The sequence below is a fragment of the Asterias amurensis genome, chromosome 21 (assembly GCF_032118995.1).
Source record: "Asterias amurensis chromosome 21, ASM3211899v1".
NCBI classification, from domain to species: Eukaryota; Metazoa; Echinodermata; class Asteroidea; order Forcipulatida; family Asteriidae; genus Asterias; species Asterias amurensis.
Genome location: NC_092668.1, coordinates 11,362,381 through 11,381,398, shown reverse-complemented (window position 1 = coordinate 11,381,398; position 19,018 = coordinate 11,362,381). Strand labels below are relative to the sequence as shown.

The following is a 19,018-nucleotide window of genomic DNA, read 5'->3' as shown; positions in this document are numbered from 1 at the left end:
ATTTGAATAACTTCACCCTGCTTTATATGGTGGGGTCAAGCAGACCAGTAAAGGTTCACAGGTATTGCCTACCCCCATGACACCATGATTAATGAATTGGAACAAGCCAAACAGGTGCGCAAGTTTTTTTCCATATTTTTCCCCCTCTTCTTCTAAGCCATGACTCAGGAATGTGACCAACAATAATCAGCCCTGAACTCCAAGCCGTGAATTCATATTTTTACACCTCGTTAACAGAGATTTGAACTCTACCTATCCTCCTCATAATTTATGTCCGCGGATTACCAGGGAATCTGCCTTATTTGACGCTCTGGTTATACTCTCGCGCCCATAGACGGTATTTACGAGACAAGTGAAGTTCACGGCCAGTAACCGTCCAACATTACAAGTAGGCTACACTCTTCACACCTTTTCTGGTAGAAGCATTTCATGAATGTGGCGTAGACATATTTCCTTGTCACGAAACCGAGCAGGGAAGAATTTCTGATCCGGTGATATTTAACACTGGATATTAAATTCTGCCAGGCTGGAAACAGGTGTTAACAGAGCCATCATAAGTTTAAGAATGTAACGTTAAACGAATGCGCCATGGCTGATTTCTTCTGCTAGACGTTTTTAAAAATGTACTCATACTCGGAATGTTCTAAAGCTTAGATTTATGGTTTTATAACCCAGGCCATGACCGCCATTGCCCTGGTCTTGCCCTTAGTGCACTTTCAAAACTTTCTGACAGACTTCTAAAGGTAGTGCCCTTTGCAAAATGAAAATGGCCTTGCCTCCTCAAAGATGGCACTTCACGCCTGAAAACCCCAGTGGAAAAACAAAATTGTTAAGAAATAATTGCCTTGGTGCCCTTTCAAAAGTTTCACATAGACTTAAAGATTTTCCAACGGAAGTGCCCTTTGCAAAATGAAAAATGGCATTGCCCTCTTAAAAAAAAAAAAAAAAAAAAAAAAAAAAAACATTCCTGATAGCCCCGACAAAAACATCCCATTAAATTTCAAAGAAAAATACACTTTTTTCATAAAACATTTTAATCACCCCTTCCAACTCTAACCCTTGATCCCTTTTTTGTCTCGGACTGGTCCAGACGTTCCCCCACCCGAGGGCTTAAAGGAGTCTATTGTCCTAGTCCCCACTTAATCCACCCAACAGGTGCCTGATCTAAGGCTTTAAACATCTCACTGGGATTCCCTAGGTAATATCACGGGATTCTTTGGGCTGTCTGACACCGTGAGAGAATCGGAAATTAGGTATTGTTGGCCCGGAAATCAACTTCTGAACGGCCAGAAGTTTTTGTTTGTTTTTTTTTTTTTTTCCAGACTGTCGACCTTATTGGTCCTTAGACTTCTACTTGGGTTGAGACATTATAAGGGAATATCACTGGTAATTGTCGAAGACAACTGATTTTTTTCCTTCAAACTTTTAAGGTGTTATGTAGGATTGATAAGGGTAAAAAACACCATTGACTAATTTTAGTCTGAAAAGCTCACACAAGAACCATTTTTGCATTGGCCCTTAGACTTCTACTTGGGTTATCAGGGATGATCACTGGTAATTGTCAAAGACAACTGATTTTTTTGCTCTAAAACTTTAAAGGTATTATGCAGGATTGGTAAGGATAAAAAACATTATTGATTAATTTTAGTCTGAAAGCTAAATACTAGAACTATTTTTTCCCGTGAATTATTCCCCTCCATAAAGAAGTCATTTTTAAGAAAACTGTAAAAAACGCAAACTGCTGATAACAATTCAAAAGGTGTACAGACTCAGTGAATCACCAGAAGTAAAAAACTATAGTTTGAGACACAACACGGACTCTGTCTTTCTCCCTTTAGTTGGCTCCTTCACTTCAATCGAGATAATTTTAAAAACACTGGACACTATTGGTAATTGTCAAAGACCAGTTTTCTCACTTAGTGTATCTCAATATATGCATTTAATAGCAAATATGAGAAAATTTTAGCTTGATTGGTCGTCGGAATTGCGAGATAACTATGAAAGAAAAAAACACCCTTGTCACACAAAGTTGTGTGCTTTTTCAGATGCTTGATTTTGAGACCTCAAATTCTAAATCTGAGGTCTCAAAATCAAATTTGTGAAAAATAACTCCTTTCTCGATAGCTCATCACTTCAGAGGGAGCCGATTCTTTCAATGTTTTATACTACTAACCTTAACTCGTTACTAAGTGAGGTTCTACGCTGATAATTATTTTGAGTAATTACCAATAGTGTACACTGCCTTTAAGGCTCTGTAAGATTTTGAGAAAATCTTGAACTCAGGAAAAATCCTGAAAAATCACACGCGTGCATTTTTTAAAAAGGCTACAGTTCCTACAAAATGATCAAAAACCTATGTGAAAACAGGAACACTTCAATATAACCCATAAATGAAATGAATTTCATATAAATCCATAATAGTTGAATGACTTACAATATGAAATAATGGCATCCAAATCCTGATGCTTAAATCATCATTGACTTTACAGGTTACATGTGTAACACCCACTCAATCAATGAAAAAATCCCTTGAATGGACCAATAAATAAAACCAGGACACTACTACTTGAGGCCAAGGCTACATCCCTCCCAACTCAAGGCAGACATTGTGACTGTTACACCAATCATAGAAGCAAATTAGTCTCTTTTCAAGGCAAGGTTTTCTGTACCCAAATTGTAGTGCCTCGTTGAAGTATGGCTAGATTGAATTGAGCTCTTTAATTCTGAGATTTTGTAATTTTTCTACTGCAAAAAAAAAAAAAAAAATCTGAAGGTAAAAAAAAAAGTGACAGATATCACACAAAAATGTCAACAAAACTAAAAAGTAACAAATAGAAATATGAAATATTTACCCTTACATTTTCCCTTTGTACATAAACCTTTGAGGACAATTCACACCTGCGATAAGTGAGCAATTGGGTATAAACAAGGGAATGAGTTGACTGTACATCTATAATGGATTACATGTAGCCTAGGTATGCCTAGAAATGTTGTCATTGCAGGGCATGGTAATTTTGACCCCAAAGAAGGAGAGTTAAGATTTTGTAGACAACTGGAACAATTCAAGCCGCATCACAGTAAACAGAGAAAGAAGGGGAAAAAAGTGTAACAGACGAAATTGCCTCTGTGCCGATCATGCCCGAGTCCACTTAGTATCAATTTCAGAAATAAAAATATGCGGGAAAATAATTGAAGAAGGGATAAAAAAACTGGAAATCTATGGATTATGGATCTGGTTTTCAAGATATGACAATCATGCCATACTCTTGACAAAATGCAAAATAGCCTTATCATAATTACACCTTTTCCTTTCTTCTCATTGGGAAGTCAAACAATCTGCAGGCCTGATACTTTACAGTGGCAACAAAGGCGATTGCCTCCTTGCCCCCTTGTTATTGCCTTGGTGCCCTTGAAATTCTCCAGTAGAAACATACCATTTCCTAGTATGTAGGGTGCCCTACATGGAGACAATGCCCTTGCCCCTTCAAAAACAAAGCATACAGGCTTCAATCTGTCTTCGTCAATCCGCATAAAAACCTATCTTCCTTTTCAATTATGCTCCAACGGATGTGTATTTATCTCAACAACTGTTTTTTTTTTTCCTTCCCCACATCTCTTTCGGATGCTGTCACATTGAAACACACTGCCACATACATCAACAACCCCTTGGCCTATGTGAGATCTAACTCCCAAGTCTATATTGCTCTTTTTCTCTCGGTGACATACACCCTATAACCCCAAGCGCTGATGAGTAGATGCAGAACCAAAGAGCCCAGCAATTTCTCTATTTTTATTGAATTACTCCAGTGAAATGTTATATTATATACAATTCCCTAGGCTAGCAGTCTGGCAGGGTATTTTTTTTTCTAGTGACCCAGAGGGTCTTAATTCAGTGGTAACCGGGCTCCGCGTTGAGTGAACGGCAGATCATGAGCGGGATACCAGGCAAAAGGTCCAGACTGGAATCCATAGACTGGCACCAGTGAGGTCAGAGGTGTGGTCTCCCTAGACCAGTTATCTCCGTGACTCTCATGACTTCTCCGGAGAGATGAACACATAAAATGGGGGATGGTGCTTTTTCTGTTTTTATGCAATTGACTTCTGGTGTATTCTATAACTATCGCTGTTTTATGAGTGAGGACATTTTTATCACTTTAAGGCCTGTGGTAAATACTTACCGAAGCTTTAAAGGCACAATAGAATGATGGTATTGGAATGCCTGTAGACATGTATCCCTCTTTAATGCCAAGAAAACTAATAATTTTTTAGTTATTCTGAAAACAAAATGCTCTAGGATTTTTAATCTGTTTCCGACAACATTGAAAAAGTGGAATTTAATTTGTTTTATTTTATTTTATGATCTGAACCTGGTGTGAGAATGATTATCAGAAATGCAACTTTCTGAAAGAAAAAAAAAAAGAGGAAATGGCCGATCACACTTAACTTTTGAAGTGTATTTCAGTTTTCTATGGCACAGTTTTGAAAAGTGGCACGGTTTTGAAAAGAAAAAGAGGAAATCAGCTGATCAGTTGCATGCCTGGACTATTCAGATTTATAAGTAATAAAAGATTTATCATAAAAACAATTTACGAGACAAACTTTGCTTCCTTGAGAGATTGCTGCCAAGAAAACACACAACCTAAATTATCCTTTTCCCAGAACCCTTCTTCTTGGCCCAATTTCATCAAGCTGCTATGAAGCAAACAAATGTTCCTTAAAAATGTTCTGCTAAGCAGAAATGAGCATACCAGTCACGAATTGTACATGTGACGTGGTAGTTTGGCTGGTAACCTCATTCTGCTAAGAAGATTTTGGTTTGCTTAGCTATATTTTGTGCTTCCAAAGACATCTCTAAAGGCATTGCTGTATTATTGACTGCGTGAGGTGCTCTTTAACAAATTTGTATCACCTCCTGGGGTAAATTAATTCAAACCCAAATCAGTTATCAAAGATTGGAACGCATTATCACCTAACACATCATATCCATCATGGACAATAAGACCTTAAAGGAGTCGTTATATAAATCCTACCTCTAAAGCATGTTCAAACTATGGCCAAATAAAAGTGACTGAACGCCTATTAAAACTGTGCAGGATGAATCGTGTAAACCCCTGGAAGTGATAAAAAATACTATTGAGAGCGCCCTCACGCGGTCAAAAATATGACGCATTGAAATTAATCTGTGATTAAGGCTTGAATGGTTTACCTGGAATTTCGGCTGTTGTTGTTGGGGGCAGTGTTGGTCGCAGGTTGATGTTACACATTGGTTTGTCGTTGCAGCACACCATTGTTCGTGAGATGGCGTGCTCTTTCCCCTTGCATTGAAACAGTCCGCCATCTTCTTGGGGCGGAAGACAACCGTGTGACCTGGAACACATAAAAGGAAATAGCATGGAAACTTTTAAAATGGTGATCTTTAAAAAAGAAATGACAGAATTCGTTGTATAATAATAGTAATAATAATAATAACAATAAAATGGTAATCTGAAAAGGAGAAGGAAAAAAAACATTTGCTTTTTCTTTAATCAGATGTTTGTTTCTTAATTGTAGGATTTCGAATATAAAGGGGCAAGGCCGTTTTCATTATGCAAAAGGTCACTTCCATTGGAAATTCTTAAAGTCTTTGGGAAACTTTGCAAGGGGTACCAAGGCTAAGATCGTGGTAAATTAAGCGCTATCAACAGCTGCAGTGTTTCCTCTACCAAGTAGGTTTCTATGTCATTATTTTTTGGAGTAAGGCAGGCTTGATACTTCACTGAGGCGACTAAGGCAATTGTCTCCGTGCCCCCTTGTCAATGCCTTCGGGCCCTTGAAATGCTCTCGTAGAAATTTACAATTTCCTCATAGGGTGCCCTTAACCAAGGAGAAAATGCCTTGGTGCCCTTGCCCTTTCAAAAACACAGCATACAGGCCTGCAGTCTATTTCACAAAACGCTAGGATTAATCCCATTTCGAGTTAGGACAAGTTACCCGCCCTAACTTGGGGTTAATGCTTCCAAATGTCTTAGGATATGGAACTTAACTCGTCTTAAGTCCTAAGATTATTCATAAGTAAGGAAGAGTTTGATGAAATCGATGGCTGTTAAGGTACACTGCCTTTAACAGCACTTTTCATGCACAAGTACTCGAGTGTACACTTTGAGTCACTCAGAAAGAAAAAAAAACGAAGTAAGAAAATCACCAGAGCGGACATTATCAAAATGTCTTAATAGCCTCCAAGCATCAATCCAAGAAGTACAATCCCACTCCTTCCAGCTTAAAAAAAATACTCTCACTTATAGCGATCAAAGAAATAAAAAACCTCTTCTTCCGCATCATTATCTTTTAATCTTTCTGTGAGGGACGGAAGCCCGAGGAGGAAATATTAAAGTAGAATAATATCTACAACTTCAATTTCATGATCAATTTAGAAAATTAATAAAAACTGCCAAACTGCAGAGGGAAAAAGTAGGTCTTCATTTGCCTCATCATCTTTGGATATTCTTTAAAAATAATAAATAGTTACGTCTTCCATCCATCATTGAAAGATTTACATGTATTTAAACTAAAGCGATTTGAGTGTTGAGAAAGAACATTCCAAGGACAGCACCTGCACAGCAACTTAAATATTTTGGCAGATTCAAAGTGAAGAACAAGACATTGAGGAAACCAAACTTTGTGGTTTTCTTGAAACTAAGTCCCCCCCCCCCTTCCCCTAACACCAGGATTATAATCATCAGTAAATGATGAAAGATTCCATCCCGTAACATTAGGATTTGGGGAGGGGGAAAGAAGGGGCAACGGATGTGTGCCTCCAAGCTTTGGGTGAGTCAGCGATTACAGGCAAACATGGTATTAGGCAGGGAGCGATTTGGTCTAGCAAATGCACAGCAAATGCACAGCAAAGAGCTAGCATGAACTTATTTTGAGCCCACTGAATGCAAAAATTAAGTAGCAAACTGTGATTTTTTGAGTAGCAATTGATACTTTTTGCCCTGATATACAAGGGAAGTCGTTCACTGTAAGGCAATACAGAAATGGACTCATAGAGGATACAAAATGAAAGTACCAATACATACCCTCCCCCCACCCAAGTTGTATAAGCAAAGCATGCCTAGTAATTTGTAGTACGCAAGCTTAAAAGCATAAATTCTCTGCTTACCAGTGAAATACACATTGAAGTTTTAAAAAGTTTCTGGATCACCTGGTTTCTTTAGGGCTTTTTTCTAAATCTCGGCTTGGGCTCCAGTCTTCAGTGCCAGGAAACGTGAAACGGTTTCCATCTTCAGGCTCTGTTTGATGTTAAAAACATCATACAAAATGCACTGCTCCCAAACCCGAGATGTGGTTTAGAATAAGGCCTCAGAAACCAGGTGATCCAGAAACTTCTTATAACTCAATCTCGTCTGATATCTTCAAATCAAAGTATCAATTTAACCCTTATCTTTCTTTGATTCTTGAAACGAAACCTCGAACAAGATTGCTTTGTCTCTCTTGAGGGTGTTAACAACATGAAATCTGTCTTACTAAACTTAACAGCTCAGCTACGAGAGAAAAGTGTTAAATTTCATTAAGAAGATCATTTTCCCCCCACTTTTTTTCCCCGCAACCATAAGAGGTTATTATCTAATTTGTTCCGAGAAAATGTGGGTCAGGAAATGCTAAAGGCCTCGTTCAAAAGATCTAGAAAGGATGTTTTTCACTCGGTCTAACAGTGTGGTATATTAGTCCTGGTCCATTACAGATTTGAGAAGATAGCCTCGATAACTACTCAGATCTACTCCATCGGAAACCCTTAGGTGCTTTTGAAAAACATCAGACTTGTAATTTTGCAACTGGAAAAAAAAAATTGAGGAGACTGCCTTACACTCCCGACACTTTTTTCTTCTTTCAATTTCAAACAGTGCAAAGATTTAGAGGTATGGTTAATACACTGGGATGTACATGCACTCCAAAAATGAATGACCATAAAAACATGAGAAACACTGCAGCTGTTGATAGTATAAAACTTTTTTGAAAAGGGATTCCCCTTGAAGTGGAATGGTTCGGATACACTTAATTACCCAAAACATATTCGGACCTGAGAAATAATGTAGATTTCTAAGGGTTGGTGCATGCATTGTGTATACTGCGTTCAGAGATGCAGTTGGTTTCCGCTGTCACCTCACTAAAATGGATAGATTCATTGTCCATGTGAAAATACTGTGATTGTTTTCTCAGCAAGTATACACTGTACTCAACTGAAAACTTTCACATGGGAATTTTATTTGCCTACAAACCAGCATTACATTGACAAAAACCAATCTATGACTCTACCTTCAATGTTATTTTTTAAAGATCAAAATGAAGGGAAATCAGGTGGTCAAATGATAAATTTGCAAGTCTGAAATGTATACAGATAAGCTCCTACAACTCCAAACTTACCCTCAAAACCAACCTGTCACTACAAACAGGCCACTCTACAACAGGTCATGACCTTGGTTGACCTCAACCTCAACCCCCATATACTTGTTTCTGGTCAAGAGGTTGATCCCCTTACATCAATCAACATAAACTGACTCCTGCACAAATTTGGTGAAGAATTTCTTTATATACATCTTCCCACCAAAAACATAGTTCTCCCTTAACAGTGGTCTGCTGGCCAAAAGCTAGGTAAAACAACATACCCTTCAGAATTCTTCAGGCCTGTATGCTTCGTTTTTGAAAGGGCAAGAGCATCAAGGCAATTTCTCCTTGGTAAAGGGCACCCTATGACGAGAAAAAAAAGTAAATTTCTACTGGAGCATTTCAAGGGCACAAACGCAATGACCAGGGTGCACAGAGCCAATCGCCTTCACTGCCTCCGTGAAGTGTTAGGCCCGACTCTTTCCAAGTGCTCCTGCTGTATTTCAGTATTGAAAAGCACCCCTATTTCTTTTGAAATATGGAGTACTGACAAAAAAATTACAACTATTGAAACTACATGCTGGCTAGTCCCTACAAAACTTAAGGACAAACCCTATACCCCTACATAACCTTTTCTTAACAACTTTCTAACTAATTTTACATGAAACATTAACATGAACTTCATTCTGCTGACCCTTTTTTCATAATTTTCCAAGTCATAGTTCATCTGCAACCTCCATGAATCATAATTAATTAACAGGTATTATAAGGTTGGACAATCTGTGAAGCCCAGCACCTTTCTCGCATACCCCCATTTGGAAACTTACCTGTGTTTACATAAGATAAGAAACAAGGAGTTGACTCCAGAGAGGAAGCTATGGTCTGAGAGTGGGGGCCCCGTGTAAGGTCACCTTCAAGGTCGACTCTTGACCTCAATGGGGGGGGGGGGGGGGTGCCAATGTGATTGATTGAATTACACTGGTCAAAGAGGGGTTTCTATAACACTGGAGCCATCCCAAGGTGACTGCTTTATTAAAAAATAGTTCTTAAAGGCACTGGACACTTTTGGTAATTACTCCAAATAATTGTTAGCATAAAAACTTGGTATTTTAAGAGCAATGGAGAGCTGTTGATAGTATAAATTGTTCTGAGAATAGCTCACTCTGAAGTTCATATTGTTGAGAAAGAGGTAATTTCTCACTCAAATATTAAAAGACTTCAGGCCTGACACCTTTTTTGTTATGCATCTGATAGCACACAAATTTGTGCAACAAGGTTGTTCTCAAGTGTTGCTAGAACCACATAAGCTGAGACTGAGAGAAACTTGAGAGGAACAAACCACGACTGTCCCTATCTAATTCACTATCAAACATGGGTAGTTGGGCATTCAAAATGAAACACTCAAATTGGCAACTATAGTTGTGACGATATTCCATGTTAAGGTTCATCAGAACATGGAAAGATTGGTTTGTTTTCAGGGAACTCTCTGCAGAATCAGGGAGAATCGACTGAACTCTCTGCAGAATCAGGGAGAATCAACAACCTAAGATTAAGAATGACCATTACTAAAAACAACCCATCTACCCCCTACTTCAACAAAGAAGGATTGTACATTCAACACAACAGAGTTCAATCAGTCCAATTTCCCTTCAACTCTCAAACTGAAAGAAAAGTAGTTACCACCAACCTCAAAAAACTTACAAATAAAGTACTCCCTTCCCCCCCCCCCCCCAGTCTGAAAAGTGAAAACATTTTTCAGTTTTACCCTCTCTCTCGGGAAGTAAACTGAGGTCATCACCCAACATATGGAGGGTGCCGTCAAGTGATGTGTGGATCATAAAGTAAGAGGTGCTGAGAGATGGCTGATTTAGCTGGGATTAGCGACAGGCAGACGCTGGCTAGGCCCCCACCAAAATATGTCAAACCACTAAAAATATAAATGGCCAGCAAGAATCAGTCTCTTGTTTTGGGTACATTATCTGAGTAGGTTCCTTCCCAGGTAATTAAGAAAGTATATTAAGTTCATTTGCATTGGGTCAAACAGAGAATGGGTTGAATAGAGAATGAGACACAAACTTGCGCTCAGTCGTGTACAGGGTTTTTATGATAAAATTTGCATACATATTAAGTAGGATTTGAAACTTTTGTTTAATAAGGTGAGGAATCGCGGTGGTAAACTATGTGAAGAGATTTACACATGGTACATGAACTACCATAAACCTCATTTTTATGTACACTTTAAATGCTACAAAATTATTTTAGAGACCCAGGAAAACTTATTTTGAGACCACATCCAGAGTTTAAAACATGTATTGGATGTTAGTACATGTGTTTCCTCACTCTATCCTAAATAACCAGTGAATTTTTATGCCCCACATTTCCTATTGTGGTGTTTTTTTAATCTCTCCGGTTTTTTTTTTGTAGGTGCCCACCCTTCCCCTTACTGCCCTCCCTTTCCTTGTCATTTCTGTGAGTCTTCCAAACACGGCATCTCACAAATATGGATCTTGACAGGTTTTTCAAGAACCTGGGGATCCTTTAAAAAAGCAGGAAGATCCTTTGACCAAAGAGGTCTCTGGTCTGTGGCCTTTTTCAAAACCATTTTTAAATTAAACATTAATGTAAATATCATTGTAAAATGGCAGTGAAATTATTTTCCTCCTCTCAAGATAATTGTAACAATTAATTTTTTTGTTGTTGCTATTTCCTGTGCAATATTTATCTCATTTTGTATCGTCAAAAACACATTGAAAGTTTTCATTTGTTTGATTTTCAGCTATTGAATAAGATTGATCCACATTCAACATTTAACAATTTGAATCTACCAACAATTCTTGTTTTAAAAATCACTTAGTGTTCGTTCTTGCTTACGTCAGTAGCAAATCCTTAAAAAAAAGTAATCCATGAAATACGCATGGAATTTTTAGAGAGCATAATATTATCATCGATTTTTCTTTTTTCTTTATGGTAACCGGCGCCATGCAATCGGGTCTTGGTCACTATCCATTGTAGTTAATCAGTGATTTGATATGATTGTTTATTGATTACTTTCTTGTTTAATTGGCAGCTCATCAGGTATGCAAAAAAAAGGAAGAGAAAAAAAAATTCAAGGTGATTTTTTTTGTATCGACTGAATTACATGTACATCCGTTTCTTTAGGGGACAGTTTGGGTGACAAGTCCATAGCTAAAAATACAGCGGATGGAGCGTTCCAAGGTAAGGTGTAGGAGAATGCTATCCCTGAACGGTGACAACATCATCAGCCTAGGAGCTTTGACAACAACAACTTATGATGGTATGACTGTTGACGTACACGTCAGGAACAGCATAGGATGGATACTTCATCACTATTGGCTAAACACGGCCAAACAGCTGTTTTGGGCTTCATATTATTGCTCATACTGCCTCATGAGAACAAAAAATAAAAATTGGATCAGCTTTTCTATTTTTTTTTTCTTCTTCTTTTTTTCATCTCAGTTTTTGAAAGTTTTGTAGATAATATTACAGGTAGGGTTATGGATTGGGTTTGTTGTCAATGTAATGTTAATTCATTGGGAATGTTAGCAAAAAAAGATACAATAAAAGTCACAATTAGTGAAAATACAATGTGAATAAAGCGTCTGCTTGCTGAAAAAACATCAACAAAAATGTCACGGTTATGTATTAAAAAAAACGTAGAATCCATCTATTCTTTTTGTTTCTTATTTTCTTCTTCTCCAGTTTACAAGTCTTGTAGAAAACGGTGCGGTCATAGACTGGTTTTTGTGAAGGTAATGTTGATTTATTGCCAAAATTATCAGAGAAAAGTGCAATGATAGTCACGTGTGAAAGTTTATCTGAATACAGCGTCTGCTTGCTGAGAAAACATCTACGAAAATGTCACATTATTTTCACAAGAGCGTAGAATCCATCCACGTTTCGTGAGGTGACAGCGGGTACCAACTGCGCATCTCGGGCTGCTGCATTCACAAAAGGACACCAACCCTCAGGCATCTGGGAAACGATTCATGCATGAATCCTTCGTCAGTTTCAAATGTTTTTTTTTATTTTTCAAATCAACGGGGCGCACAAAAATTAAATGGTTCCAAAAATCAAAAGTATACTTTGCCTTTTAAAGACACTGGACACTATTGGTAATTGTTAAAGACCAGACTTTTCACTTGTGTATCTCAACATGCATAAAATAACAAACCTGTGAAAATTTGAGCTCGATTGGTCGTTGCAGTTTCGAGATAACTATGAAAGAAAAGAACACCCTTGTCACACGAAGTTGTGTGCTTTCAGATGCTTGATTTCGAGACCACAAATTCTAAACTGGAAGTCTTAAAATCAAATTCGTGGAAAATTACTTTCTCAAAAACTACGTCACTTCAGAGGGACCCCCTTCTCACAATGTTTTACACTATCAACCTCTCCCCATTACTCATTACCAAGTGAGGTTTTATGCTGATAATAATTTTGAGTAATTACCAATAGTGTCCACTGCCTTTAAAAATCAAATGGTTCCAAAAACCTCAGATATACCTTGCCTTTAAAAAATAAGGGTGACTCCTGTCACATTTGAATTTACAAATCAGCAGAATTATCCTGAGCTACTCTCAAAATCTTTCCCTTGTGTCAAATACAGTTAATCGCTTGTATTTACTAAGTTTCTGCTTTTTCTAATCAAATGTTCCTGAAATGGCAGCTGCACAAATTTGATCTACCATTCAGCACATTGAATGTAAACAGAGTATGGCCCTAGGGCTCGAACACTGTAAACAAAAGCAGTGAAATGAATGAATGAGATAAATGTTCATTGTAAATGGCTGTGTACCGTAAAATGTTGTGACAGTGCATCACCCCCATGGTACTTTAAACACAAAAGGGGTACCACTTAACCGAAGACCAAAATAACATATCAGGGTTGGGTCTATCAGTCATTGCCAAGAACCAATCAGAGACTGGGTTGGGGGGGGGGAAGGAAACAACAATTCAACAAAACAAAAAAACATAAAAAGAGGGTTTAAGTAAATAACAGGCCTGGTAATTCACAGAGGCATCGAAATGCCCCAGGTCATTGCCTTGGTGCACCTTTAATTGTCCCACGTTAATCCGGAGGTCGTTGGTTCGAATCCCACTCTAGTCAATTCTTTGTTCAACCCCCAAAACCAATATAAAATTTCCTTATAGAGGTGCCCTTAACTAAATGGGAAATTGCCTTGGTGTCCCAGCCATTTTAAACAAGTCTGAAATCACATGACACTATGTAATGCTATCAGAAGCAACAGAAGAAAAATAAATTGATGGACACAATTTTCTTTGTTAAAACTCCGAACAGAACAAATTACATTAAAAAAAAATTGTTTTCTTCTTCAAATCATGGACATTCGAAACATTGACCGCAACTGTATCTCAATTACAATGGAAACCCAGTTCAACCTCTTTAATCTTCCTTCAGTAATGCATGGCATGTTTACCACACAAGTCTTTCAGTTGTTTAGACACCATATGCAACGCACCACCGGTATAAGCGCCTTCCCTGTTGTATAAATAAATTGAAAATCTCCCCAAACCTCCTTGTCGCAAGGCGAATGTTTAAATAATTTGTTACCAGATGAGATGAGAATTTCTGGCATTGGTTTGGATTTGTTGTCAACATGTCGGTGTAAAGCTACCACCACAGATGCTGGAGTGAGCCGAGCCCGTGTTCTTGATTGTTTATGCATGGGGGTCACTAACAATATATCTGCAAACTCAATTTATTCTGCTAGCCTACTTATGTGATTTGCTGTCGCAAATGCTACAAATTTTTGATCATTTAGGGCCAGCTGGATTGGTGATCACAATTCTGTTTGTGTGAAACCAACATGTAGATGAGCTTCAAACATGACTGGCAGAATTTTTATGAAAAATTCTGTAATTGTACAATGTACTTTTAGTCCTCATATTTAATATAAATGGATGGTTTCCTTATCTGAAGAACAAGATACTTGCAACATTAAAGGCACTGGACACTTTTGGTAATTACTCAAAATAATTATTAGCATAAAAACTTTCTAAAGAATGAGCAATGGAGAGCTGTTGATAGCATAAAACATTGTGAGAAACGGCTCCCTTTGGAGTACAATATTTAAATATTGAAATACTTCAGGCCTGTGTTGTCTGCAAAGCAGCATTGTCTGAATTTGTTCGGTGTAATATAAGTACGAGCAAAAAATAAAAAACAACAAATAATATATGCATAGACCGTTAGTCTAGAAATGACAGAAGGCTGGTGTCCAAGGTTATGTATTTTTGACCATCAAAAAAATGCAGTTTATGGGAAAATCAAAGGATTTAGAAGGGAACAGAACCGATGAATAATTTAACGAGCTGTCAATCATTCTTATTTTATTGTCCTTTTAATTTGATAAAGGAAATAAACATTAAAAAGGGTGTCAAAGAATTTGTCAACAATTCGGTGTGAAATAACCACGCATAAAAAATTAACCACAATTGGAACACACAATCTGAGAAACATTTTCGACAGAAACAAATCTCACTTTGAAGTTTGTTGGGAGAAAAAAAAACCTAACATCTTTTTTAAATTGACCGCATTACTCCGGAAGTGAAATGTTTCTCCAAATGCTTTATACCATCAAAAGCTGTAATTGTACTGCACACGAGTAAGCTTTTATTGCTATTAATAGAGTGTCAAGAAAACAAAACACTATGAAAAGGGCCATATGATAGGATCAATTTAATTTATTCTTCATTAGCCTAGTCTACCCGCATAAAAATTTAAAAATACTAATATAATTTTAAATATCCTCTTTATATACAGTTCCAGAAGCAATTATGGATATAAACTATTTAGGGAAAGCTGTGAGTGGTGATACTTTTTTAACCACAAATATTTACCTGGCAGATGTTAGTAATAAAGGCAATATGGTCCAGCGTCTGGCATGTTGGTAAGAATACTTTGGCTCTTAATAAATTGTTGATGGGGAAATAATAGACCATGTAACGTTTCTTTACAATACTGACCTTGTCTATAATAAGAAACTATGTACCATTCACTGCACAGTGACCTTTTACTTTAAGGGCCTTTCTGTCTCCTTTTTATCAGAAATGGGGTTGATTTATTCTGGGTCCGCCTGACGCTCATCTTTTTGTATTTTATTCCGTGTAATATGACTGTTTGTAATGCAATGTTTTTACTAAACTTTTGCTACTTTTTTAACTGTTGTGTATTTTTAACAATCCATATCGCTATTTTTGCTCATGTTTTTTAATCCTGCATTTTAATGTTTTTCTTGGCTGTACAGCGCTTTGAAACAGTGTTAAAGCGCTTTATAAATGCATTTAAGTTAAGTTAAGATTCTGCACTGGTCACATGGGGATTTTGACTAATGTTGTCATAATTTTAATAGAAATTCCAAGAGTTAAACAAAACCCACAGCTGAACAAGCTTTAGAGGGAAGAGACACGTTTGGTAATTATCAAAGACCAGTCTTCTCACTTGGTGTATCCCAACATAAGCATAAAATAACAAGACTTTGAAAACTTGAGCTAAAATGGTCATCAAAGTTGCGAGAAAATGATAAGTAAGAGAAAAAAACACCCTCGCTGGACGAATATGTGTGCTTTCAGATAGAAATAAAAGACTTCTGGCTAGAAGTCTTTTATTATTTTAGTGAGAATTTAATCTTTTTTTTCAAAATCTTTGCCACTTTAGAGGGAGCCGTTTCTCACAGTGTTTTATCTTAGCAACAGCTCTCTAATGCTCGTTAGCAAGTCAGTTTTTTTCGTTAATATTTGTTTTGAGGAATTACCAAAAGTGTACCTTACCTCTAAGACATGTCCCCTTTAAAGGCAGTGGACACTATTGGTAATTAGCCAAAATAATTATTGGCATTAAGCTTTTCTTGGTGACGAGTAATGGGGAGAGGTTGATGGTATAAAACATTGTGAAACGGCTCCCACTGAAATGCCATAGTTTTTAAGAAAGAAGTCATTTTCCACGATTTTTGATTTCAAGACCTCAGAGTTAGAACTTTAGGTCTTGAAATCAACCATCTAAACGCACACAACTTAGTGTGACAAGGTTTATTTTCCTTTCATTATTATCTCGCAACTTCGATGACCAATTGAGCTCAAATTTTCACAGGTTTGTTATTTTATGCATATGTTGAGATACACCAACTGCGAAGGCTAGTCTTTGACAATTACCAATAGTGTCCACTGCCTTTAACAAGGCAAAACAAGGCTGTCTGCTTCTATTCACCCATACAATCTTGCTTTGGTGAGATGTAGTACAAAGAGCCATTCCAATCCACAGACTGCGTTTTTTTTTCGGGAATACATGTACTTGCCTAGTGAATGTTTCCCTCCATCCTACATTCAATCTAGACCGATTTAAGAGGAATTTCAATTCCTACCTTCAGCTAATCCACATACTGCATCTCTTTGGAACTCCTTGCATTGTACATGTTTCCCTCCATCCTACAATCTTAACTTAAGAGGAATATCAATTCCTACCTTACGCAAATCTAGGTCAGACCTGTATGCTTCATTTTATAAAGGGCAAGGGTACCAAGATATTTGCTCCTTGGTAAAGAGGAGCAGATGAGGAAATTGCATATTTCTTCTGGAGCATTTCAAGGGCACGAAGGCACCAGGGGGAACGAAGACACCAGGGGGGCACAAAGGCAATCGTCCTTGTTGCCCCTGTGAAGTATCAAGCCTGCTAGGTAAGTTGCATCTCCTTTGAACTCCCTTTGTAGTTTTCTTCCATCCTAGTCTGTTTTAAAGGCAGTGGACACTATTGTAATTGTCAAAGACTAGCCTTCTCACTTGGTGTATCTCAACATATGCATAAAATAACAAACCTGTGAAAATTTGAGCTCAATCGGTCATCGAACTTGCAAGATAATGAAAGAAAAAAACACCCTTGTCACACGAAGTTATGTGCGTTTAGATGGTTGATTTTCAGACCTCAAGTTCTAAATCTGAGGTCTCAAAATCAAATTCATGGAAAATAACTTCTTTCTCGAAAACTATGGCACTACAGAGGGAGCTGTTTCGCACAATGTTTTATACCATCAACCTCTCCCCATTACTTGTCACCAAGAAAGGTTTTATGCTAATAATTATTTTGAGTAATTACCAATCCATTTAGCCCTTTACCATTAGTGGCTTTTCACAAAAGAAACAGACCAATCAGAGAAGAAAAAAGAAGAAACATGACCATCGCATCCCTTCTTGAGTACTTACGAAATGGCTTCATCGTGAAAGACCCCGTCTTCACCGGCTTGGATCTGTGAGAAACACCAACCTCCCGGTCTGAGTACACATGTGTTGTTTGGCGAGTCTTCTGGGCAGTGTTCACTGCAGTAACACCTCAATCCTTCGTCTGCTAGTACTGTAAAAATTTTAAAAAATACGAGAAACATAAAGAAATTAGATAAATTAGAATGCGAATACTATGGATCTGTTCAAGAGTTCACTTAAAACCTGCTTTGCATGTGAATTTCAAACATTTCTCCTGCCAGTTGTTTCACTTAATCTTGTGATTTTTTTATCATGCATTTTTTAATGTAATAATGTGTAGGTTTTAAAAAAAACCTTCAGTTTACGTTCTTCAAATTAGTTTCATGCCTGCACAGCGCATTGGGGTCTTGCCAAAAACGAAATGCATGAGTTTTCACAACTTTCTCCAAACTCACACAAGGGATTTAAAGCACAAATTTTCACATTTTGTTTATCTCATGTAGAAAACATTTACAATGTCTGCAACTATTTTGTCAGCTCAACCAATCCTGCATAATACCTAACAGGTCTACATTCCACTAAACACTAGAACATTCAAGTAAAGGTACTCAAAATCTGTCATAAAAAAACCTTCATTATTCAAGCGAAAAGATAATAATCTTTAGCTGACGATAGTATCATCGGATAATCTGATCACAATTTAATTAGAGAAAAAACAAAAACAATCCATGCACCAGACCACTCATTCATCCAATCCAAAACAGGTTCCTGTCTGAGGGTAAAAGAGAGTAGTGGTGCGACAAATGCCTTCTGACTTGAGGGTAGATAAACAAAACCTGATCTGCACAAAGACTGTAAAAACAACAGCTTTCTGATGTCATAACCTCCCATGGAGATCATTGTATCTATCAGGAATCAGCGCCAGTAGAGAAATGATCTCAGTTTACTGGCCTGGACGAGCGGAAACGCTGCCTTGAAAATACTACAGTTTTGCCTTTCGCATGGAGGGCGAATAAACATAGGAATGGCCACGTTTTATATTCAAGATCCCTTGAAGGGATGGTTTGACGTGAATCATCAAGGGCTGACAATGTGACAAGTGATCCAACTGTCTGTAACATTACACAAACAACTTGTACAAAACAGTGGCAGGGATGGAATAGTCACAGCTTTGCAGTAAGATTTTAAGGCATCAAAATGATGAGTTGTCTGAAACATTATGACTGAACCTGGTACGCCCTGCCCCAACACCCCTGATCTTCCCCGGTAAGTGCTAGTGCATAATACTGTACCTAGCAGGAAAGCTCAGTCTTCCAAACTGCAAGGAATTTGCCCATGATGGTACCAATGTAACCTTTGTCTGGTTTGTCAAATCATGGTCAATTCAAGTCAAATTAAATCTGGCTGGACAACCCAACCA

General features: G+C 37.6%; 1 protein-coding gene across 1 annotated transcript in view; it reads right to left on the bottom strand.

Moving 5' to 3' along the window:
- Nucleotides 1–19,018, bottom strand: part of LOC139952893 (bone morphogenetic protein receptor type-1B-like) — a 63,049-nt gene that overhangs the window by 8,787 nt on the left and 35,244 nt on the right. The window contains exons 2-3 of the mRNA XM_071952180.1: nt 17,602–17,749; nt 5,207–5,367 (exon numbers count right to left, since the gene is read on the bottom strand). Coding sequence (XP_071808281.1) covers nt 5,207–5,367; nt 17,602–17,749 — 309 coding nt within the window. The remainder of the gene's footprint in view (nt 1–5,206; nt 5,368–17,601; nt 17,750–19,018) is intronic.